Source organism: Microtus pennsylvanicus, chromosome 13, assembly GCF_037038515.1.
Source record: "Microtus pennsylvanicus isolate mMicPen1 chromosome 13, mMicPen1.hap1, whole genome shotgun sequence".
Taxonomy (NCBI): Eukaryota; Metazoa; Chordata; class Mammalia; order Rodentia; family Cricetidae; genus Microtus; species Microtus pennsylvanicus.
In genome coordinates this window covers 48,858,165-48,884,274 of record NC_134591.1, presented here as the reverse complement: position 1 = coordinate 48,884,274, position 26,110 = coordinate 48,858,165, and the positions used below count along the sequence as shown (strand labels likewise).

The 26,110-nt window shown below is 43.1% G+C and overlaps 1 protein-coding gene and 1 long non-coding RNA gene across 5 annotated transcripts in view; one reads left to right on the top strand and one right to left on the bottom strand.

The window, feature by feature from the left end:
* LOC142834332 (cytochrome P450 4A10-like) overlaps positions 1-26,110 on the bottom strand; it is a 41,941-nt gene that overhangs the window by 6,792 nt on the left and 9,039 nt on the right. Inside the window, exons 1-4 of one of the 4 annotated variants that reach the window (XM_075946720.1) lie at positions 3,373-3,620; positions 2,122-2,266; positions 1,256-1,300; positions 651-778 (exon numbers count right to left, since the gene is read on the bottom strand). In XM_075946720.1, coding sequence (XP_075802835.1) covers positions 651-778; positions 1,256-1,300; positions 2,122-2,266; positions 3,373-3,561 — 507 coding nt within the window. In that variant the 5' untranslated portion in view covers positions 3,562-3,620. Of the gene's footprint in view, positions 1-650; positions 779-1,255; positions 1,301-2,121; positions 2,267-3,372; positions 3,621-23,030; positions 23,347-25,636; positions 25,714-25,855; positions 25,921-26,110 lie in introns of those variants that run through there. The other 3 variants (XM_075946723.1, XM_075946724.1, XM_075946721.1) reach the window with 3 other exon arrangements.
* The window catches only part of LOC142834334 (uncharacterized), a 58,460-nt gene continuing 51,357 nt past the window's right edge, over positions 19,008-26,110 (top strand). Inside the window, exon 1 of the long non-coding RNA XR_012907555.1 lies at positions 19,008-19,033. This is a non-coding gene — a long non-coding RNA (uncharacterized LOC142834334). The remainder of the gene's footprint in view (positions 19,034-26,110) is intronic.

The window sequence follows — 26,110 nt, the reverse complement described above, 5'->3', positions numbered from 1 at the left end:
ACCTGAGACAATGGCAGGACTCCATGTATAGAGCATAAGAAAGCCCAGGAAGCCACTATTTGCACTTCAAACAGAACTACCAGTGACTTCAGTTACTATGTATTCATCAAAAGCTTGTGGAGAACAATTGAGTCACAGTTCAGAGTTCTTTTGATAGTTTGTGGTATGGGGAGCTTGGCTATGACAGTGTGGATTTTGTGTCTGTTTATCTGTGAAATCAGTCAAGTCCATGCAGAGGCACTGAAACACAGAAAAACACTGACTCGGTATTGTCCTAGGAAGTTCCTCTGAATTTGAGGACGTGAATAGGTAATTGGAGTCTCTATATATCAAGATGCTTTTGCCTTGGGCAATGAGCAAGTATGATCATATTTCATACCTGGAATATTTCTGTTCTGCCTATGTTGGAAGAACTTGTATTCCTACTAGAATACACATATGGAGATTGTTGGTGCACACTCTGTGTAGGAGAAGAGTTAGAGAGAGCAAAAGAAGAGTGAGGGGAGTGTGAGGAGTGAGATGAGAAGGAAGAAGAAGATGATGATGATGGTGAAGCTGTGGTAGTCCTAGCAGGATTAGAAGCAGCCAGTGATGTAGAAAGGACAGCAGAGCTGAGGGGAGTAGAGGAGAAGAAAATCAAATAAACTCACGAGCATCAACTGGACAGAGTCGGCCATGGTTTTCACGTAGGGCTTCAGAATGTCATAGTGGAAGGCTGGGGTCAGCATGCGCCGGTGCTGGAACCACGGCTGTCCATTCAGCAAGAGCAAACCATAGCCTGGGCCAGAGATGGGTGTGTGTGAGAGAGTTGGAATTAGAGAGCCCATTAGGTAATCTATGTGTATGTGTGAGTGTGTGTGTGTGTGTGTGTGTGTATATGCACACATGCATTTGGTGGGGAAAGGGCTCTATGGAGTGAAACAGGATGAGGACTAAGAATGGTAGAGTTCAGAACATGAATTCCCTTGCTTGCAGGACTGGCATACAGTTTGTGATGATTACAACTGTGAGATAAATATTGCAAAAGAATTGGGAATGGCGTGTAGATCAATGCAGGACATACACAATGGTTAGCTAGAACTGTTTGGAGCAGTGAAAGGTCAGAGGCCTAGTTTCTACTTTTTGGGGGCCAGGGAGAGGAGGGCTAGATGAAGGCACTGGTAGCCTGTCACATTTTGTTCTCTGTGAATCAGAGTCACAGATCTTGGATGCTCTAACTGGGGCCAGACCACATTCTCCATGCAGACACACATACCAATCCAAGGAGCCAGCAATCTGTAGGCTCCATGTGCCTTTGGATCTGAAACAGAAACAAGACATGGGATAAGTCAGGCATGAAACAGAAACAAGACATGGGATAAGTCAGGCAGCTCCGAGGCAGCTGTGGTGGAAGGCACGGATCTGGGATCTTTTAAGAGCTGTCTGTTGGCAGACTGTCCTGTGTCACTGTCCATTTCCTCTCTCTCCTTCTAGCTTTGTTCTGACAGTCAGGCTTAGGAAGGCAGGATTCATGTAGCAGTAGCTGAACTCCTCCGAAGCACAGATGGTGAATTGGTGAGGAACAGGCCGTGTGCCCATACTCAAAGAGAAGAACAGGTGTGACTGTGTGTGTGTGTGTGTGTATGTGCACGTGTGCATGTGTGTGTGTGTGTGTGTGTATGTGTGTGTGTGTGTGCAGTGTGTGTATGTGTGTATGTGTGTGTGTGTGTGTGTGCAGTGTGTGTATGTGTGTATGTGTGTGTGTGTGTGTGTGTGTGCACGTGTGCATGTGTGTGTGTTACAGTAGATCATGAGTTAGTTATCCAGTGATTCTAGGCAGCTAACAATTGAGATTTCAAACTCAAACCAAAATCCATTTGAGGTGTTCTTTTTAGACCTGGAACAATTTACGTGAATTACCAACTTAATTTGATTAAAGAGCAAAGAAAGATAAAGACTTTTGACTAAAAACTTGAAATTTCAGTACTGAGAGGTGTTGATCATATTCTGGCCTGTCTCCTGGGAGAATGGTTGGTAGGGTATTTATGAAAATGTTCGAGTACTATAGTGTTCTTCAATTTGACAGCCTCGCTCTACTTACAAAGATGACAGCACGAATATTTATGAATGATATAGGCTCACCTGATCGCCCTAGAATCAACTTCATGTAGTCTGGGTCATAGACAGTAAAGTAAGCTTGGCTCCCCCATACCCAGCGAGGGAAGGCGCTTGGGAAATTCTCCACAGCCTTCTTAATCAGCTGTAGCTCCTGATCACCATCGAACTCCTGTTGAGGGAAAAATAAAGAGGTGGGACTCTAGTTTAGTTTTTTTTTGGCCTGAGGACAAGAGAACAACAAGCATGGGAACATAGTTCTCCAGATGCAGCCAGGGTTTGTAACTTTTTGATGGACCATCTGTGCTATCACTCAGAGCTTTGCTACACCGGGGATTGGTCCTGAGCTGGAATTGACAGTGCTGTTGGGTGGATCCTCAGCTCTGCACCAAGTACCACATCCCCAAGTCCTTCTAAGAACATTAATTGAAAATCCTTTGTTAATGCTTCTTTATGTATCCTACTTCTTGGTTCTGGTCCTTATTTCCTGGGTGACAGTGCAAGGGGTCAATACCTTCCGTTCATAATATTCAAGGAGCTGCACTATCTCCTTCCTGGGAGACCTCAGACACGTGTGCCTGTTTCTTGAACTGAGCACTGTGGTGTAGGGAAGTGATGGTGTGTTTATGAAAATTGCTTAGAGTATGGGTTGTGAAGGAGCATAGAGAATTAAACAGACCCTGAGGAAATTCTGACATCGGTGCCCTCATGTGAGGACACTACACAGCTTTATTCCTTTCTGTGCCATGATTTCAGGATTTTAGTTGTTATCCACCCATCCTGAATATTCATCTGGGGTAGGGAATCATCTGGGCCAGGTAACTGTTCATTCCTTCAGGTTAAATATTCCTGTGCTTGACAGCTCCTGAGATGTGTACCATTGCCACACCAAGAACCCCATGGGACCAGGCTTCCTTCTCACCAATGTCTGTGTTCCCAGCAAGCCCTGAGCTGGGAGAGAATAACCGTGAACGACTATGCAAGGAACCTCCTAGAAGCTATTTGAGAACAGCAGAGGCTGTTGAAGAAGAGGAGACTAGGTAGGCTCAAACACAGCCTTCATGTGCAGGGCTCTCAGTACAGAGTTGGCTACAGCCAGACCGGTTGAGCCACCCTAATGCTGGAATGAGTCTCAACCTGAACTCTGTGTCTCATGAAGTATGTGGACTTCTTATACAGTGAGATTTGTCCTGTGAACTTGATGGTCAGTCTCTGCACCTCCATCCTCCCTGCACCTCCATCCTCTCTGATCTCCCTCCCACCCTTTTCTTTCCATACCTTGTGTCCAAAGAACCAGTGAAAGGGTGGGGATGGGAACTGCTGGAAAGCCTTGAGTAGCCATTTCCTCTGCAGGTAGAACTGGACCGCTTTGAGCAGCAGCAGAAACAAGCCAAGCACAGAGGCCACTTGCAGGAAGCCAGAGATGCTGCCTGTGAGTCTGGTGGGGCTCAGAGCAGAGACACTCATGGTGCAGCCACTCCTGGGTCGCAGGCTACCCTCAGTCTCATGAATCCTCCCACCTCCTTTATAAATCCTTTAGGACTGCCTGTGTCTCAGTGGGAGGGAGAAAGGTTAAAGCAGACAGAGCTTGCTCTCACAGTGCAGATGTTCAGTTAAGGTGAATGATTTACCTTGAGAGGCAGAGAAATGATTTGTCATCTTCAGTGGCCAAGGGCCAGACCTGCACCCACTTTCCTGACTTTGTGTTAGTCAAAAACATTTATTTATTTGCTATTTATTTTTCTCTTCACCATATTTTTCTGTATACATTTAAAGTGTACAGTGTGGTATTTTAACATATGAATACTGCACATATTAGGTAGGCACAGTAATTATCATTTCCTTCATTATTCATCTATTCATTTTTTTATCCAAAGTTTTCTTTATTGTTTTTAAAAATTGAACAGTGTTGTCTGATGTAGGATTTACCTCTGTATGTTGTGAATATGATTGTTTAATAAGGAAAGCTGGCTTGAGCCTATGGCAGGTCATTGCAGAAATAAGCAGGGAAGATGGAACTGATTGCTGGTAGAAAGAAGGGGGTGTAGAGAGAAGCCATGGAGCCACTGCCAGAGACAGACGTGCTTAAACTTTGCTTTTTAGGTCATGACCTCGTGGTGATGCACAGATTAATAGAGATGGGTTAAATTAAGATGCAAGAGTTAGCAAATAATAAGCTAAGGCTAATGGCCCAAGCAGTGATTCAATCAATACAGTTTCTCTGTGATTATTTTGGGCTGAGCAGCTGGAACCAACAAACATCCTTCCTTCAATAAATTGGCACCCACATGGCCAACCCAAATCCACATAAAACCTGAGAAAGCTTTAAAGTAATTCTAGACACAAAAATACAGAGTTTAAGACAGCTTCTTGCTGTTTGCTGGTGGCATGCCACAGTTCCTTTGAGAGCGGTTTTCCTGATTCAGTGATAGCAGGAAACGTTGCAGTTTTGAAACGCCAGCTTTATGTGCCTTGCTGCCAATGCAACTCTAAGTCTTTCTCAAGAGGTCCAGCTATGGAGCATTTAAATGGGGTTTGTAAGCAGTGTCTTACAAACTGCTTAATGGCTTGACATAGAGCTGCTGATACTTAGAACCGAGGTAGGTGATGTATGTGGTTCAAAGGTAATGAACAGACTTCCTCCATCATATTGGACTGGGCTGAGAAAGCTGGAAGTACTGTATTTGACCTACTAATTCCGCAGCTTAAGTTTTTATTTTATTTTATTTTTTTTAGTTGTTGCAAAAAAAAAATTCCCATCTCCCTCCCCCTCCTCGCACACATCGTCCCATTCCCCATTCCCATCCCCCTCCCCCCTCCCCCCACTCCATTCCCCCTCCCTCTCGAGAATGAAGAGCAGTCCAGATTCCCTGCCCTGTGGGAAGTTCACGGTCCTCCCACTTCTATCCAGGACCAGGAAGGTGAGCATCCAAACAGGCTAGGCTCCCACAAAGCCAGTTCATGTATTAGGATCGAAACCTAGTGCCATTGTCCTTGGCTTCTCATCAGCCTTCATTGTCCGCCATGTTCAGAAAATCCGGTTTCATCCCATGCTTATTCAGTCCTAGTCCTGCTGGCCTTGGTGAGCTCCCAATAGATCAGTTCCACTATCACAGTGGGTGGGTGCACCCCTTGTGGTCCTGACTTCCAAGTTTTTAAGAAGCACTTGGCATTTTAAGCAGTGCCCCTGTACAGTAAAGAATTACAGATACACAATAGGACAGATTCAGACATAAAAGAACTCTCAATAAGTCGCAGTGTCTAAAGAATGTACATAGGCTTGGGAGAGAGAAGAAAAAGAGTAAAGGGACAGTCAATGTAATATAAATAGATTAAAGGAGTAAAGATAATAAAATAAATATTAATAAGTAGAAAGTAATAGAGTAAGAAAACTAAGAAAAAGGCTCTTCTTTTGTTTCAACAAAGGAGGAGATCCTGTGGAATCATTAGAGACTAATGTGATTTTATGGACCAAGGGCCCCTGAAAGGTTGCCATGAACACCCCCCAGAAATTACTTCACCCAACTGCTGAGTTTGATGAACCTAGCACACAGGATATACCATGAAAGACTTGATAAACAGTTCCCCAGTCAATATGAAGTAGTCTAGAGAACTATGCCCAAATTTCCAAATATTGTTTAAAATCATTTCTTTACATTTAAATGGGGATATGCTGTAAAGATTTGCATGGATATGGATCTTGGTTTATTGATACAAATTTAAGGTCAATTTTGTTATACTGTGTATATATATTTTTCTGCTCTTGATTAAGGTATTGTGATTATGAAGTTCATTTAAAAATATAATGTATAATTAAGAAATATAGGTAAATAGAGAGTAATCTATAATAGTCAAGCTTGTAATCATGTTATTTAGGTTTCCTAGACATATAGAGATATAATTAAACTAGATAGGTGATTTTCAAACTTTTCAAAGACCTACAGAATATGGCATTTAAATGTTTTAAGAACTTAGGACTTTTCATAGCAATGAGACACATATGCTCCTAGCAGCACCAATCTTCTTCAAGAGGAAGATGAATGGGCATTGGAGAGGCTCCTTATGGAGTTGATTAGCCATTTGGGGAAGAAACTGCTCTTTCCTGGACTGCTTGATGGTATGCTATGTGAACTAGACCCACAGAGAAATGACTGCTGAACTTGTCTAAAGGTGAGATGGTCCTTTGGGGTTCCTGCTACATGAAAGAGTCTGCCAGACATTCTGCAGAACACAGAAGAAAGTGCCGGACAAACTGCCAATATAGGCAGAACTGTCTTTGAAATTTTCTGCTTCATGGAAATGTCTGCTGGATACTATGGGTCCGTAGGCTGAAGACGGATGCCCCAATGGTACAGAAGAACTTTGGGTGACTATCCAGGCAGCGAAATGTCTCTGGCAATTCTAGAGTTTTGGAAGTTGCTTACAATGCACTTCCTGTTAATGTAGGTAATATTATATCCTTGTGGAGTCTTTGATGGAGTTGAACTATTTATAGTTATAGTTTTCCTTAGTTGTGATAAAAGATAAAGAAGATATAAATATTGTAAGTGGAATTCATGCTTGATACCTGTTTTATTATATGTAATTTTACTATGTTAAAGTTAAAACCTTACTTTTTATTTAAACAGAAAAGGGGAGGTGATATGGGATTTTATTCTGTATGCTGTGAATATGATTTGCTAATAAAAAAAATCTGGCTTGAGTTTACAGCAGGGCAGAACAGAGGTAGGCAGAGAAGACAGAACTGAATGCTGGGAGAAAGAAGGGCAGAGTAGAAAGCAGTCATGGAGCTGCTGCTGGAGACAGAAGTGCTGAACACACCATGAAGGCCACAACTTCATGGTGATCCACAGATTAATGGAGGTGAGTTAACTTAAGATAGAAGATTAAGCCAATAAGAAGCTAGAGTTAATGGGCTAAGCAGTGATTTAATTAATACAGCTTCTGTGTGATTATTTTGGGGCTGAGAGGCTGGAACCAACAAGCGGCCTTCCTCCAACAGTTGTCATATAGATATAACCATCGTGTTGAAATAGTGTATGATGTGGAGGCTCTATCCCCAGGCTTCATGTCTCAACTCTGTGTCTGTACTTGTTGCTCTTGCGAGTTCCTTTACTTCCACCAGCACCTACATAGTTTCTGCTGAATTGTCCACATTAAGTGGATTGTGAGTGGTTGCTGGTCCAGACTGCAGAGCAGCTAGGCACTGCTGCCCTTCTCCCTCTAGGCCTCATGGGCAGTGCAAGCTTGTGATGCCAAAGGCTCTGGTGAATGTCTTGCATCATTCCTGGGCCATTCATCTGCTGCCTGAAAGTGGTTGAGCCTCCTAAATGGATGCTGAGCGCATCTTCCAGCTCCAGTTTCTTTTGACTGGATAAATCTGAGCATTACTTTGGGACATTTTTCCACAAACATGTCAACACACAAATGTCCATACTCACACATGCATGCACAGACATATACATTTTTTTTGCTATGTTGACCTTTATGTCTTCCATGGTCATCATTGGTGTTTATGATTCTATTATTTCTACTGCCTCAGTTCAGTCTGGGTTCTATTTCTGTAGGGTAATAGATGGAATGAACTTGCTTCTCCTTAACATCATTTTTTTCTGATTGTGGACTCTTTCTGACAAAATTTTTGTCATTGATGACCCTGGGAGCCAGGCTAGTCAGGGTCATGAGTGTCCTTTCTGCAACATGAACTACAGATCTTCCTTCCTCATCCCTGTCTTGTTTTGCTTTTCTGAAACCAGTAGGTTTCCTTCCATTCTTCCACACTATCTTATGAGGTTTTGTAGATAGCATATAGTTGAATTTTACTTTTAACATCTATTCAGCCAATTGACTCTTTTAATTGGAAAGTTTAATCTTTTTCTGAAAAGTTTCTGTTTTAGACTCGAATGCTAGTTTCCTAAGGCCTTGCTTGTTTGTAACTTGGCTTATGTCTCTTGTTTTAAGAATTTTTTGGCTTGGACTTTTTTTTATTGATTATTATTGAACTCTACATTTTTCTCTGCCCCCATCCTTGCCTCTCCCTTTCCCCCTTAAAACCTCCCCCATGGTCCCCATGCTCCCAATTTACTCAGGGGATCTTGTCTTTTTATACTTCTTATGTAGATTAGAGCTATATAAGTTTCTCTTACTTACCTCATTGTTGTCTGTGTTCTCTGGGTTCGTGGTTTGTAGGCTGGCTTTCTTTGCTATATGTTTAAAAACCAGCTATGAGTGAGTACATGTGATAACTGTCTTTATGTGTCTGGGTTACCTCACTCAAAATAATGTTTTCTAGCTCCATCAATTTTCCTGCAAAATTCAAGATGTCATTATTTTTTTTGCTGTGTAGTACTCCATTGTGTAAATGTACAATATTTTCTTTATCAATTTTTGGTCGAGGGGCATTTAGGTTGTTTCCAGGTTCTGGATATGACAAACAAAGCTGCTATGAACATAGCTGAGCACATGTCCTTGTGGCATGATTGAGCCTCCTTTGGATATATACCCAAAAGTAAGATTACCGGGTCTTGAGGAAGGCTGTTTCCTAATTTTCTGAGAAATCACCACATTGATATCCAAAGGGGTTGTAACAGATGGCATTCCCTCCAGAAAATGCAGAAGTTACTCCCCTGTCCCTGTTTGGGTGGAGTTTGCCAACTCTGGATAAGGTCACTGGATCAGTCCTGATCCATTCATGTACCGGGACTGGGTTGACTCCTGTCACTTGATTTGCTCCTGGCTTCTACTCCTGGTGGACCTTGCTTCCTCAGGCCCTCTCTGTCCTAGGTAGTTGGTTCAGTCCCTTGCCTTGAACGTTTGAGAGCTTAAATATAGCTTATGTTTGACAAGACCATATTAGTTTAATCTAAACAGAGTTCTTTTAATTTATTGCACTTAGATGCTCAGGTATTTCTCAATATTTGGAAGGCTTTAAACTATTATTTAACTATACTTATTTGCATTTGCATTGCACATGCAAATCATCATGTGTGTGGAGATTGGAGCACAACTCATGTTCTCTCGTTCTATCAGGTGGGTTCCAAGGATGGAACTCATAACATCTACTTGGAAGCAGGAACCGCTAACCACTAAGCTGCCTCATCAACCCCCATGGAGTAAGTTTCTTTTCATTCTGTAACTACTACAATGCACAAATTTTTATTTCTAGATCTTGTTCTTTTTATATACTTTATTCTTTGTTGTTTTCCTATTTCTTTGTCTTTGTTTGGTGTAGTTTGGTATTTTAAAAGCCTGTGTTCAAGCTATGAATCCATTCTTCTGCATGATGCAATCTGTCATGGAAACTCTCATTGACATTTTTCATTTCATTTATTGAGTTCTGTGTCATGTCTGTTTGATTTTTTTCTTTTTACATTAAAAATTGTTTTTTATTTTACATACCAACCAAAGTTACCCTCCCTCCCTTTCTCTCACAACCCATCCTGCCTCTCATTCTACCTTCATTCACTTCTCAGAAGATGTAAGGCATCTCTTGGAGAGTCAAGAAGTCAAGCACATCAAGTTGAGCCTGGACCAGTCCGCTCCCCCTGTATCCAGGCTATTTGGTTCTTTACATAATCTCTATTTTTTATTTTTAATTTTTTAAAAAAATAAACTATATTTTATTACTATACACACCCAATCCAAGTTCCCACTCCCTCCACCCCTCCCATTTCCCCCACTTACACCCCAACCCCACATCCACTCCTCAGACATGGTAAGGCACATTGCTTTGGGGAAGGTCCAAGGCCCTCCCTTCTATATCTAGACTGAGCAAGGTATCCAGCTAAAGAGAATGGGTTCCCAAAAGCCAGTACAAGTAGTAGGGATAAATTCTGGTGCCCATTCTAGTGGTCCCGCAGTCTTCTCCAGCCATGCAACTGTCAGCCACATTCAGAGAGTCTAGTTTTGCCCTATGCTTTTTCCTTCCTAGTCTGGCTGATGTTGGTGAGCTCCTGTTAGCTCAGGTAGACTGTTTTAGTGGGAATACCCATCATGGTCTTGAGCTCTTTGCTAATATTCTCGCTCCTCCCACTCTTCAACTTGACTTTGGGAGCTCAGTCCAGTGCTCCAATGTGGGTCTCTGCCTCTGTTTACATCAGTTGCTAGATGAATGTTCTATGGTGATATTTAAGATATTCAACAGTCTGACTCCAGGGCAAGGCCAGTTTGGGCACCCTCTCCTCTATTGCTTAGGATCTTAGCTGTGGTTGGTCATCCTTGTGGATTCCTGAGAATTTCTCTAGAGCAGGTTTTCTTGCGAACCCCACAATGGCTCCCTCAATCAAGATATCTCATTCCTTGCTCTCATATCTGTCCTTCCCCCATCCCTACTATCTTATTCCCTCAAGTTCTCGTCAACCCTTCCCTTCCCTCCTTAACCACTTCTCGCTTTCTTTTTTCCTCCACCCCTATGTTCTCTCTTTTGTCAGGTGATCTTTTCTATTTAGACTTTCCATGTGGAACTATCTATGTTTTTCTTAGGGCTCACTATGTTACTTAGCTTATCTAGGATCATGAACTATAGGCTCAATATCCTTTGTTTATAGCTAATATTCACTTATGAGTGAGTACATACCATATTCATCTTTTTGCATCTGGGTTACCTCACTCCAGATGGTGTTTTATAGTTTCATCCATTTGCATGAAAATTTAAGATGTCTTTTTTTTTAACCACTGAGTAGTACTCTAATGTGTAAATTGCCACATTTTCTTTATCCATTATTCAGTTGAGGGACATCTAGGTTGTTTCCAGGTCCTGGATATTATAAACAATGCTGATATGAACATAGTTGAACATTTATCTTTTTAGTATGATTGAGCATCTTATTTTTTCATACTTTCTCAAGTGATGGACTTTTTGTTTGTTTTTAATAAAGTCTGTATTTTTCCACATCTTTTCAAGTTTCTTTAGAATCATCATTTTATGTTTTTTTTAGGAATTCCATTGATTTCTTTCATAACATTTACAGGAAAAATAATTCGTTTTTATGTTAACTGTTTCTTCATTCTTATTGCAGTATATATGGTTGATCACTTGCTTCTGTTGACTTTGTAGGATAGTTTTTTATTCTTTTTTCTTTTTTGTCAAGGGACTTTCTTTTGGAGATGTACCCAGGGTATCATTAGGGTAGTACCACGGGCTTCAGTTCAAGCATTGTAGTCTCCACGAAGCTTCTTCACCTACAATATCAACATTGATGACACCTGTGTATGAGCATGTTTCAGTGGCCTAGCTCACAAGTATTTGTGTTTTTTTTTTCCTGACAGGTCCCCTTAGGAAGTTAGTTCTCCATAGCTGTGAGGACAATGCCTGCTTTTGTGACTCAGCGTGGGTAGCTCACATTTTAGTTTCTGTTGTTTACACCAGGTAGGGCTGATTTGATGAACCCAAAAAAGCAAGGCATGACTGACACAGACGTAGAAGAGAGGATGCTAGTCCATTTCTGAAAGCCTCAAGGGACGAGGCTGCTGAAGGATCACAAAGGCACATCATGGGGTGCATAGTAGTGAAAAGGGCCATGTATCAGTGTCTGGCAGCTGTGTGAACCAGGACCCTCTGGAGGTTTTTCAACGCAGGGTTTCTCTATGTTATCCTTGACGTTCTGGAGCTCTCTTTGTAGACCAGGCTGGTCTCATGTAGATCCACTTGCCTCTGCCTCCCAAGTCCTGGCAGTCAAAGTTTACATTACCTTGTCCAATCTCTGCACATGGACCAGAGGAGCCTTTGCTGTTTTTCTGAGCCTCACCTCAGGAAAGTGAGGCTTTGCCATTTTCCTACAGCTTTGAGACTAGGCTCCTTGACATGGCCTTGCCCGTGTCAACAACACATTCACTCAAGGTTTCATCTATTCAGGGCTTTTTCCACTCCCCACAGTTGTGTGAGGACCATGCAGGGACTAAGGTACAATAGCAGGCTCAGCTAGGAGACCAGTTAATGTTCATTGGTTGTGCACTGTTTCTTCATGGGGACTTTACTCACTGAATTGATCAGGGCTGGCTGCCCAGGTGCTCCTAGGGCTTCTGGTGAGAGGAAAGGGCTTCTAAGCTATTTCCTATGGTCTTGGTAGAGCAGGCTACTTTGTGGAAATGTAGGAAGTTGATTGGTGCTGATTAGCTACATTGTGGGATTCTTTGGGAAATGGTGGAGCTCAAGATGGTGTCTTGCAGGAGAAGTCTGAGTGGTGGCTGTGCCCGAGTTAATGCTATAGTGTGAGATTACCTGAGAGCGCTGCAAACTGGGCTCTGGCTTCTCTAAGAGCAAGTGTTTTAGATGCTTGTGTGTTGGACAGGAAGTGCTCAATGCATTCACTTTGGCGTGAGCTTAGGTTTGATCTCATGTGAGGAACTACAACAGTAGATATTGTGTCCTCCTTTACTAGGAGATCGTGTCACTCTTTACAAGGACATCTTGGGACTCGGGGCTCTGTGAGATGTTTGTTTCTACCTTTGTGCACAATTCCAGTGGAATAGAGCTTGATTTACTTGGTTTTGGTTCTTGTTATAGAGGGAAACATGACAGATACATCTAGTCAGCTGTTTTGCAGGTGATTTTCCCCTGAGCACTTACTGTGTGCCAGGCAGGGTGGTAGGGAGTGTGCACATAAGAAGAAAAAGAGACACTAACCTCTGCTTAAAAGACCTTAGTCTAATTTTTCAGATTTTCAGTAAGTACAGTTAGTTTACCTCTGCCCTTATTTTAGTGATGAGAAACTGATAACAGAGAGGCAAAGTGATATTGTAAAAAGGAAATCAATCAATGAGAGTTGATGGTGGTTCTGGTCACCTTCCCTACTGGACAAGACTCCCTCTCCAGAAGATGTTGCTATGCTCACAAACCTTTTCTCCTCTGCCCTTCCTAATGACAAGGGTTTCATTTCTCAACCCATAGGGCCAAAGGTCCTTTCTTTCTCTCCTAAATCCTGGGCTCTGTCAAAAACTAGAGCAAAGGGGAATGCAACAATTTACCCTCCCATCTCACTGAACTTTGTCCCAGTTTCACGACTATTCTTGGTATCTACATTGTGCTCTTCCCCTCTGACCTTGGACTCTTGGATGGTGACCTTTTCTCCATTTTTCCCCATAACCTATATTTACCTCTCAAATGAGGGAATAGATGAAAGAGTTTTGGAGTTTGAACTTGACTCTCAGTTACACTTTTGTGTCTTTTTTCTTTAAAATTATTAATGAATCTTAGAGTATTTCATATATTGTAATTTGATTATTTTCATCCCCTCTTCCAATTCCTCCCAGATCTACGCCCCACTTCCCTAATACTCCTCTCTGTGTCTTTTTCCCCTTCCCCAAACCTGTCAAGTTCAATTTGCGCTGCCCATGTACTCCTGGGTGTGTGGCCATTCACTGCAGCGTGGTTGATCTATCAGGGTTTGATTCTTTTCTCTACATCTTTGCAGGATTTATTGTTAGTTGTTTTCTTGATGTTAGCCATTCTGTCTGGCATTAGATGAGTCCCAAAATTAACATTTCCCTAACTGATCAGAATGTTGAATACTCTTAAAAGAATTTTTTTAGTTCGTTTTTATACTTTTGAGAACTCACTTTTGAGATTCATTGATGTAGAAAGTCCTGTTTATGTGTTGCTTTTATTGGTTACTGAATAAAGAATCTTCATTGGCCTATGATAGGGTAGAATAGAGCTAGGTGGGAAAACTAAACTGAATTCTGGGAGGAAGAAGGAGGAGTCAGAAGATGCCATGAAGCTGCTGCCAGGAACAGATATGCTGGATCCTTGCTGGTAAGCCACAGCCTAGTGGTGATACACAGGTTAATAGAAATGGGTTAAATTAATATATAAGAGTCAAACAATAAGAAGCTAGAGCTATGGGCCAAGCAGTGATTTAATTAATACAGCTTGTGTGTGGATATTTTGAGTCTGGGCAGCCAGGAAAGAATAATAGGGCTCCTACAACAATGCCCCATGTAGGTAACTACATCCACATAAAAACCTGAGAGAGCTTGAAAAGGAATTCTAGACACACACACACACACACACACACACACAGAGAGAGAGAGAGAGAGAGAGAGAGAGAGAGAGAGAGAGAGAGAGAGAGAGAGAGAGAGATTAAGGCAGTTTTTTTGCTCTTTTTGCTAGAAGCAAGCAAAAGCATGATTCTTTAATAGAGGTCTTCTTGAATCAGTGGGACTGGAAAAAAACCCCGCACAGTTGCAAAGCTGCAATTTCCTGGTCCACCAGCACAAAAGGCTCTGACCCTTACAGAAGGATCATCTAGAGAGCACTTGAATGGGGTTTGTGGGCTCAGGTGCTTGAATGCCTGCTTGGGGTTAGGAAGAAAGTGGCTGAGACCATGCCCATGGCTCAGTGTCCCCTGTCTGGGCAGGCAATGGTATCAGGTCTTCTAGGGATGCACAGACAGGAGAGGCTGGCAAGTTCCTGCCATCATACACAGAGATATTTCCAGGCCTCACAGTGTTCTTCATGGCATAGTTAGCTATTATTCAGATAAAAAGGGTTTATGTGTATTAAGAAAAATCCTCTACACCCCTGTACAGAAGTTCAATCAAGCAAGCTAAATTATACAGAATTAAAATGTCCATGCTTTAATAAATGCAGCAGTCTCGGGTGGCTGAGAGCATGGCAGGGGAGACAGAAAACCCAAGAGCACATGTAAAACCTGGGACTACATGTTCCTCTTTAGGGCACCCACTTAAATACCCTGGCATTCTGGGATTTGGAGTCCAGACCAACACAACTCCCAGGTCGGGGAGAGTCCAGACCAATGCAATTTCCAGGACAGGGTGAGTGCAGAACAATGCAACTCCCATGCCGTGGGGCGGGTGTGGGCTGGGATGGATGCCAGGGACTGGGTTAATGCTTCCAACTTAACATAACATTCCAGACTCTTTGGATATAGGAAGCTGAGGAGATGATAATTCCAACATTTTAGGCTCTCTTTGGAAAAAGAGACTCAAGTCTTGGCTTAGGCAGCTGGTGTTACCTGTAAAATATGCATGAAACTGGATGGGGTTAGTGTAGCAGTAAGACAATTAAAGGAATTGGAAACCCTGGATTTTACCAGACCCGATTCTGATGTAGCTATAGAATTTTTTCAGGAACCTGTAAGAGAACTGGAACAGATTTCATAGCAAAAGGCTATAGCTTTAGATTAAAAGGTATGAAGATGAAAGCAATGAAAGGAAATTGGGAACTCTGAACCTCTGAAAATTGAAACCTCTTAATCCTGGACTATGAAGCCTTGATTTGTCAAATGCCTTTAGACAGATCTGTGAGGAATAAATGAGCAAAAAATTAGCCAGCTTTTTAGCTAGTGTGCAATTCCAAATCCTCTCCTTAGCCCTTGGAGACCACCAGTCTTGGAAGCAGAGCTTGTCATTAGCTGCTGAGTACGAGAGGCCCAAAGGTTTTTTTCTGTGTGGGGAAGATTTTGTCTATCTGCCTTGGCAGGATGAGCAGATTGATTCCCTGGGTGAAGCACCCAGAAAGCTGGAGAGGTCAAAGGCTACATTTTGCTTTCGTGGGTGGCTTTGCCAAACCCAGAGTCAAGGCAGAAGGTCTTCTATCTTCTTGGAGGAGCCAAAGGGTGCTGTAAAAGTTGGCCTTGTTAAAGCTCTTGTTAAAATACCATGGTCTCAGATTTGTAAAGGCATCTGAGAACCAGATACCATTACCTGGTATATTAAACTGGCCATATAAGTTAAGTTTAGATGTATATTTTATCTAATTAATTGGTTTATCATTGCTAGTAGAATACTAGCACATGTGGGAACTCTACAATGGTGGCTACCCACATGTTTGTATTTTTCCAGAGCTGCTATAGTCTGTAAGCACACATGCACACAAAACTTAAATCCACATCATGAAAACACAGTTACATACTTATATAAACATATTGTGGTCACATTATTTTGACAGAGAAACAAACAGGACAGTCTTAGAAACCTGTGCCAGCTGACTAGACGTTGTAAGAGGGAACAGAAACATAAGGAAGAAACATTAGACTAGGGAGTCTTGGCTCAGTTAGTCCTGGTGGGGAAAGGGCAAGCAGCAGGGAAGGGAGGGGGAGCTGACTGAGATGCACCTGAGCTGTTGTGTGTCTACCCCAGGCCCTTGCTTTCTGAGCTGCTGCTGCAGACTAGGTCTAGTGTGGAGCCTAGGGAGCAGGCCCATTGGAGTGCTGTCAGAGCCCACCTGCTGTGGGAGAGAGCTGCCAGGCCCCTGTCCAAGAAGGGGGGTGGTGGTGGAAGTTGGGGCAAGACAAGAACACGGTCTGTGAATGAGCAGACAAGAAAGGCCGAAATTGGCACGGGACAAACCACGTGGTGATGAATGAACAGAGAAGGAAAAGCAGAAGGGGAGGGTAAGAATGAGAGCACATATCTAAAACACACACAGACACACACACACACATACACACATACACACACACACCACACACACACATACACACACACACCACACACACACACCACACACACATACACACACACACACACACCACACACACATACACACACACACACACCACACACACACATACACACACACACCACACACACACACCACACACACACATACACTCACACACACACACACCACACACACATACACACACACCACACACACACATACACTCACACACACACACACACACATACACACACACCCACCACACACACACACACCACACACACACACACACACACATACACACACACACACACACAAACGCTCTAGTCCCAATTTAAAAAGATTTTTGTAAAAGTCAGCCAAAGGGCATTTAGGATCAGCTTGAAACAGCAAGAAACCCATTGTAGTGCATGCTTGAGTGACTCAAATGTGTCACAGCGTGTCTGTGGAGACAATCCTTGAGCCAAAGATGGGGCTGTGAAAACTGAATGTCCAGTGTCCCGGATCAATCAAAATTTACCTCAGCAAAAGTGTCTGACTTTCGCTGGGTGGTCAGGTTTTCAGCACAGGCCTGTGGCTTCACTGGAGAGCTCGAAAAGCAGATGGGCCACCCCAAACCCTACCGGGCATACACTTTAACAGAGGAGCTTACCGGATCGATCTTGCCTGGTGGACAGTGTGCACAGGAAGAGCCTTTCTCAACACAGTCCTGGGCCCCGGGCTCACGGGGGTAATAAATGGACCATCTCAGTGGAACCGCCATCTGTTAAGAAAAATCCTCTCTTCTGGCACACAGAAATCCAACCAGGCCAAATTAAACTGAATTAAAATGGCCATGTTTTAATAAATGCAGCGCTCTCAGGTAGCCAAGAGCATGGCAGGGGAGACAGAAAACCGGGGAGCACGCCACATGGCCGCCGCTTCCTGTGGGCCTGCCAGATGGCCCATGAACATACAGGTGGGCCTTTCCTTCAATCCCCCTCTTTCCTTGCCGCCTATTCCAACTAGGAAACCTTGGTTCTTCCTCTGGGATCCTTTGCACCCTTCCGGACACATAGCCAATCAGGCAGTGACACCTATGTTCTTCGTCTAGATCAGGTCATCAAGGAGCGGAAGGCAGCCCTGCAGAATGAGAAGGAGCAGAAGAAGATCCAGCAGCGGAGACACCTGGACTTCCTGGACATTCTCCTGGGTGTTCGGGTGAGTGCATGGTGTCCACCCTACCTGACATCTGGTCCCAGGGAGGTTTTTAGACTCTCCTTCTAAGGCAGGCTCCTTGCTCAACAAATAGAACCTCCTGCTCGCCATGGCCCAAATCAACGAAGGTAAAATGTGCAGCAGAAGTGTGACTGGGCTGTGACAGCAGGGAGCTGACAGCCTGGGTCACATGGTGGCAGCTTGCAGACATTTCTAGACTTCCATGATCCCTAAAAATCTTGGCATTGCAGAACTGATGGGGAATCTCAACCAATCACCTTGTTTGTGGGGTGTGTTTCCCTGGGGGCCCCAAATAGCCTATAAACCCATCAATGTACGTTTGTTTTCCCTCTTTGTTTTTCCTGTGCTTCGCGGGAACTCTGGCTTTGTAAGTCCCCTTTTCTTACCCTATTAAAGCTATATTAAAGCTAGCCTGGTTAATTCTAGTTGCCAGTTGATTACGCCCCTTCACAGAACCTTAAGTTTTACTCTTTCTTTCTTTCTTTCTTTCTTTCTTTCTTTCTCTTTCTTTCTTTCTTTCTTTCTTTTCTCTCTCTGTCTCTTTCTTTCTTTCCTCATTCCCTTTCTTCACCTCCATCTTTTCCTTTGTTCATCTCTTCTTCATCCCCCTTATTTTTCCCTTCCTTCCTCTATTCTACAAAACTCAGTGCATATCCTGAATCAATTTCTGCGCTAAGATACAGAGGTAAGAACGAACTTTCATAGCCATCCATGTGCATATAGTATAGTGACCGGGATAGGGAAAGCAGTGTGTGAATGTTGATGCATTGTTCTTGGGAGAGGAGTTCTTATAACCTGAAATATTTCTCTTTTTCTTCTGTTTAAAACTGTATGGAATCATTCTATTATGGTGCTATTTAACAAGTAGATTGTAATGATATGCTGAAATAAAACAAAATTTAAATAGAGGGTAGAAGGATAGGAAAGAATATATTTTTCATAGTTGCCAGAATTAAAAAGAGAGAACAATTGTCAGGGTTTTCATACACCCTGTGCCAACTCTGACTGCACCCTGGACAACACCAGATGATTCACAGAGACTACAATGCAGCACATGTGTACTCTGTGCTGAGGCTTCATAAAAATGGTCAGACCTGAGCCTGACATGCAGTAGGCATCAAATGAAGGTTATCTCATTATTATTCATAGCATAATAAATTCCTGAGAGCTAGTCAACTGGGAGTCAAAAGGCTACAATAAACAGCTGCTGCCTATCTGACTTCATGGTGGCCTGCGTTCACTGTTCTTGTTTCCATTCCACAGATGTCTGGGTTAGACACTGTTCTCAGTACCTGGCTACTGGAGCTGTTGATTATGGTGAATAAAATACTTTGAATGTGATCAAGAGCTCAGTGTCACTGTCAGTGCACAGACAGCGGCTAGTGTCCCAGATAGGGGACATCAGGGATTTCAGGCCTAATGTGGAGGTGAGCCTGGCTGCCTCATGACCCCTTGTCATCAACCTCTTTTCTGCTCACAGGCAGCCTGATCTCCATGCACATTTATGCCCTCCACAGGAACAGTGCTGTGTGGCCTGATCCAGAGGTACTGCCTCTCTGGGCTTGGAGGGCAGACAGGGTGTGGGCTGTGGGGTTACCTCTGCCAGGATTTGGTAAGTATTTAATAAAGTCCTATCTTGTAGGTCTTGGATCCATTGTGTTTTTTCTCCTGAGAATGTGACAGGACTCCACCCCTTTGCCTACAGGCTTTTTTCTGTGGAGCCCTGGTAGGGAGAGGGACAACATTCTCAGGCCCTCAAGACTGGAAGTTAAAAATTGATGACCATCATTGGTGAGGCATCATTATGGAGCATGCTGTGACGGGGGCGGGGGCTTTTGCTATTTTTTCCTGTTCCTGGGAAATGGGTGGGGTAAATGTTCCTTTCTGTGGGGGACTGCACGCCAGAACTACCAGTGGGAAGAAACTCAGTGAAGCCCTTTACCATGCTCCTAAGATTTGCCTTTCAAGCCAGCATTAACAAATCAATCAATCAATCAATCAAAAATCAGTCAATCATTATGCATCCACAAATAGTTGCTGCTTTTTTGTGGGTCTCTAAGAACACTGGGTAGGCAAAAGCTTGTTTGCCTCTTTTTGCTCCTTGCTGCAGGAACTGCATTGGGTAGCAGTTTGCTATGAGATGAAAGTGGTTGCAGCCCTTTGTTTGCTGTGCTTTGAATTTTCTCTGGATCCCTCAAAGATACTCATCAAAATTCCTTAGCTGATCCTATGCTGCAAAAATGGCATCCACCTCCATCTTCAGTCACTGGTCTCTGGGAAATAGGTCTTTGGGGATCACGACTTAGACAGCACAGGCTGTGGCTTTTCCTGGGACGTTGCCCTCCTAGATTGAGTGTGGAGTCATCATGGATCCCAGCTTTTGTGGGCTTATAGAAGTAAAAGATTTGGGGCTGACAGTCTCATGGAAGGCTTGTAAAATGTATATTTAAAGACTCAATGCCTGGACTCTGGATCTTATTTCTTCACTCCACAAATATTTGTTGAACATCTGGCTATCATAAGAAGCTCCATTTCTTTCTAGTAACGCCATGTCTTTCTAAAACAAACAAAGAATCAGAACCACACATTCCAGGCCTTGAAAAACCTTAGTGAAGACAATGGCAATGTTGCCTTGAGATTTGTGGAGGAGGGATGTGAAGGAGGGATGGCTGGATAGAATGTGGCCCTTCATTAACGTGCATGTCTTTAACTGTCTTTGTGTGTCTTTCAAATATAATAGACAACAATAAAAACTGATTCATCTAAATCTGTACAAGATAAAGAATAACTATAAAAGTGAACTACCACCACCAAAGTGACAGAACATGAGCAGTATCTTTACTGGTGTGATGTCTTCCTTGGGATGTCTCTGTGAGACTCTTGTCATTTCTAACAGTGGTGTCTCATAGTCACACAGAGCTCTATCTAGCCTTCATAATATTTCTAGGGAAGGTGCTGTGGTCTAGGAGTTCCTTCTGATTGTATGTTTATGATAAAAGAAACTGCCTTGGCCTAGTTGATAGGGCAAAACTTATGTAGGTGGGGAAGAGAGAACTGAATGCTGGAAGGAAGAAAGGCGGAGAGAGGGAGCCACCATGGAGCTGCCAGAGATAGACATGCTGAATCTTTCCTGATAAGCTACTGCCATGTGGCAATATACAGATTGATAGAAATTTGTTATGATTCATAACAATAGCAAAATGACAGTTTATGATTGGGGCCCACCATAATATAAAGAACTGTATTTAAGAGTTGCAACATTAGGAATATTGAAAACTACTGTTCTAGGGTGTACTGGGTGATGTGCCATATACTTTCTTACAATCAATTCTTTTCCACTTGAAAGGCTACATCCTGACAATCTGCTCCAGGACACTTGCTAACTCCTATCAAGCCACATCAAGACACAGATCTCCTTGTAAACTCAAAGATGAGATGCTAAGGTTCCTGTATAGTGTGCCTGTTGGCTATAAGCCTTAAGCAACTTCCTAGCCTTTTTGACCTAGCACCAGACAGACCTCTCTGAACAAATGTAGTAAGGATTCAGAAGTTATCACTCAGTGCTGACTGTCTAGTCATAACCACCATGTGCCTCTGGTGGCACCTGAATCTAAATTTTATCATTTTAGATCTTCAGAACCTTGGCCATTGTGAGGTCAGGACAGGATGGAGGCACCCCTTCTCTGGTAGGAGAAAGCTGTGACTATATTTTAATACTGAGGAAAGGATCTAACATTAATCTAGACATTAATCTAGGAGGAACTTGAGGTATGGCTCCTGACTCTGATGTGTTTTGTTCAAAACTCCTTCATTACTACCAGTTCTTTTTGAGTATGTGTATCAGTGGGAATAAAGCCAAGATCTCTGACTCAGATGTTTGCGTGTGATCTCTTGAACACTAGAGTATGTACTTGTTTATGTGTGTGTGTGTTGGGACCTCCTGGTGAGGTAGAGTGGACACTGGAACTGGTGGCCATCACAGATGACCACAGATTCATCTTTTTGACTTTTCATACCCACCCTGAGGCTCCCTTGTTCTTGGGCATGCAATGTCCACCATGTGTGGGTGGAATGTGCTGTGGGTGTGCAGAGAGTGCTGGCATGAATGTCACTTTGCATTCATCACGCAGAGGAATGCTCGGGACTGTGAACTCAGCCAGTCTTGCTCATTGCTTCCAGGCAGTAGAATCGCTTTCTGGTCACACATTTCATTCCCTTTGGAATCCTGTGCTTAGAGTGTGTGTCCTTGGCTGGGTACCCAGCATTCTGTTCTGAGCTTTCAGTTTCAAAGGAAAAGTTCTCTCAGCATGGCCAAATGAGACTTTCTGGATCACTTGAACATTCTTTGCATGACAATTTGGGGTCTTGTTCCTGCCCAGATCTCCCCTTGGTCAGGTACTGAGTATTCAGTCTGTTCTCTCCTGCCCTTCCTCAGAACCACCTGTGCAAGCCCAGCTAAGTAGAAGGACTAGGAAGGAAGTCCTGGTTGCAGACAGTGAATTCAAGAGAAGCCATTCTAGGAAGCAGGCCATGGCATACAGGGAAATGTGTCCATGGCATCATGGATCCTGATCCAGGAGCAGTTTCAAGCAACATGGAATCATGACAAACACTGTGTGTGACTCTGGGAACTTTATTGTTCAAAAGAGGAAAGGTGAAGAAACTTGTGTGAAGGACAGTCAGGTGTAGGATATACAGGAGGGATGTAGACAAAGCAACCAGGTGACAGTCATGTAAAGACTATGCCAGGCTCCACAATGGCTTCACAATGATGTTCAAACCCTATGTTAGGAACTCATGAATGTTTCCTCATGATTCCAAAGAACTTAGTATGTTGCATTGTGAAAGACATATTATACTGGGAGCTTGGTTTTTTAGTCAGCTTGATGATGTCACAAGAGTCTTTTCATAATGGAAAGAAATTAGAAGAGAGGGGTTCAGAGAACAGTCCTGTGCCAAGGAATAATTATTTATATTGAAAAGAGGAAGAAGATGACTTTCCAAAGAACTCTCCAAAAGGTTGGCCTCACCAACAACTGGTTTCCTTTCAGTGAACCCATTTCAGGCTTCTGAGGTCCAGAACTGTAAGATAATGACATTCAGTTATTTCAGACCACTTAGGTTGTGACAGTTGGTTATTGGTGTAATACAGAATCATGTAGGGAAAATAAGACAAAAGAAAGGTAAAAGGCAAGGAGAGGAGGCTGGAGGACACAGAAGACTAGGGACAGAAAGACAAATAGGGAAATTAGAGGAGAGAGAGAGAGAGAGAGAGAGAGAGAGAGAGAGAGAGAGAGAGAGAGAGAGAGAGAGAGAGAGAGAGAGGAGCCAGGAGGCATGAGAGCAAAGGAGGGAGGAAAGATGATCAGATAGAAAGTCAGATGGTGACAGAAACAGATGACATGAAGACAGGATGTGTCAGGCAGCATGCTCATGGAGCCTCTCCTTGTCCCTACCAGAATTAGTGAATCTTCTTGAGATGCAGGTAGATCCCATTCTTGGATTTCAACACAAGTCGTGGTATGGGGACTGGGACCCTGGTGCGATCTGGCAGCAGCTCAAAGCGGAGCAGGGTCAGGGCCACAACCACCTTGAGCTCATTCATAGCAAATTGTTTCCCAATGCAGTTCCTGGGTCAGAAAGGGACAATGAAATTCAATGACCTCTGACCTGAGCATGAGAGGCCCCTGAAATAGCCCAGAACAGCATTCAGGGGCTACCTTCACAGGTCCAGTCTAACCTCTGTCATTACAAACCATGCCCACTTCTTCCCCAGGCTGTGGCTCTCCGGACTTTGATTCAGCATCTATGTATTTCAAAGCTAGATTTAACCTAGTTCATTTAGGGTTATGAAGTCTGTTAGGCCAGCATTCTAAGCATTAGAACTCACACTTGTGAATTATTTACAAAGTTAATCATTGCTTAGTTTACTTCACCCGGAGAGATCTAGGGCATGCTTTCATGGAATGGAGTCAGATTTCAGCAGGAAAGTTCCTAAGTGGGATCTGTTGGGGTCCTCAATTGGTGGTCCCATCTTCCTCCTAATTAGGGTATCTCTAACTCCTCAGTCAGCATGTTTTGCCTTCTAATTGCACTTCAGAAATGTCTCTTGTTCCTGCTTCAGTTTTCTTTTCAGACTTCCCTGATCTCCCCGAGTTTCTGCCTACAACGATCCTCTCTGTACCTCTATCAGGTAGGGCTATATTCAGATGCCTAGCTGCAGCCAACCTTCAACTGGCTGGGTCTCCTCACCTCTTTTCTGCCCATCTCACTTCCTAGTTCAGATCAAGTTGTTGATGTGTTGACAATGTCTCCTCCCCCTCAGAATGCATATTCCCTAAGCTCAGGCCAACGAGCAGCTGCCTCTCATTTCTTTGCTGATTTTCCCTTTCTTCCAGGGCACCCACAGAATCATCAGTGTGATATTTAATAAGCCACAATCAGGGCATGTGATGATGTCAGGAACATGAAACATTTAGAAAACTGTTCAATGAATGAGGGCAAGAATGGAGGAAGAAGATATTTTGACTTCAGATATATTTGTCTTTGTGGAATACAGTTTTGAGTTGGAGGCAGGGGTAGGAGAGTATCTTTCACTCCTTTTTTTAAAAATCTAACATTACACCTGACACACAGAAACTCCTTAATAATTTATTTTAAATTCAAAATAAACATTTTTATTTTGCTCTAAATTGTAATTCAATGGAAATTAAAAAAGGCTTCTGAGCCAAGCAAGGTGTAGTGGTCTCTTGTGGATCTCAGAACTTGGAAAGTTGAGGCAGAGGGATCATGGACTCCAGGCAAGCCTGAGCCTGATTCAGAAAACGCCAGCAGCAATATGCTTCATTCCAACTTAGGCTGAGTTACCCAATACTCTGCTGTCCTCTAGTGTAAATGTCATGATTCTCAGTGTGTGGATGGGGGAGCATTCAACGTGAAGTAAGCCAAATGCTAGACAGCCTGTGTCTGGAAGAACAAGTGACTTGAATCCTGCTCTGTGAAATCTCATTTGCCACTTGAGTAATTCATTAAGTATAGGATCAGATAAACCTTCCGTGCTCCTCCTTTTAAGCTAACAGTAAGTTGGGTTTCATGGGAGCCTTGAGGATTTTCCTAGAAGCCATTGAAAAACCTTCAACTTGTTCAGTATCTATTTCTAGATGGTTTATATTTTACTTACAAAGAACCTTAATAAATGCTATGACACACACACACACACACACACACACACACACACACACACACACATATATATATATATATATATATATATATATATATATATATATATATCAGTGGGTTTCTCAAAAATCAGTTTATTCTCCTATTCATTAATGCTTTTTGTCTGAAGACAGACCACACAGCCTTTACGTGTAATGTCAACAATATATATTATTTGTCAAGGTTTGGCCTTGGGCAGTTATAAGAGGAATGTGCACAGTGGCACTGAGTCTCTGATTATGCTGGGAGAGACTGCACAGGTGGAGTCCATGGATGTGGAATAAATAATGTTCCTTTAAAAGACTTTCTGTAACACCAGTTGTCCAGGACTGACGCCCAAGCAAAATTATCATTTTCCGTAGTAATTATAAAATTTGAGAAGTACCCAGGAAGGATACTTGGCCTGGCTTAAGTGCAGAAAAAATCATGGCACTTGAAAAGCTGGATGCTTTTCACGTTAAATTCACAGGATAGAAAAATCAAGTTACAGTCCTGCCTCTAATATATAAGAACATTTGAAAGTCAGTTTCTCCTGCAATGCTGTCATCATTTTCTTCACAGACACATTCCCAAGAAGCTTTCCCCCCATTTCCACCCATAGAATATAACTAGAGATGCCATGTATGCATTAGGTCAAAAACATCAAGGTATGCTGGAAATATTCCCACAGTATACATCAATATACACAGGATGTCTCACCTTGCTCCTCCTGAGAAGGGCAGGTATGAATGGCTGTGTCGGGGAGAATCTGGTGCAAACCTGGAAGGGTCAAACACCTGCAGGGACATGACACCTTTGTCAGGAGAAGTAGATGTTATACCGCTGCTCTCAGCTCACCAGGGGACAAGGTGCTAGAACTGGGGACAGCAGGGTGTGGTCTGGAGGGATCTCCCCCCACCCTCCTGTGGAGCCTCCTACCTCTGGGTTTGGCCACACCTTCGGGTTGTGGTGCAGTGCGTAAATGGAGAGCATGACAGAGACACCTGTGGGGCAGAAAGGAACAGGGGAGATGGTGGGTTATACCCAGGATGTCAACCTTGGTTCCCGAGACAGTGGGGACACGCCTGCACAAAAGGACATGCTAATAAACATCATCACTATGGGTAGATGTGGGTGGCTTGGAAATGAACTTGAGGTACAAATGAGGAGTATACAAATGGAGTTAAAGAAGGA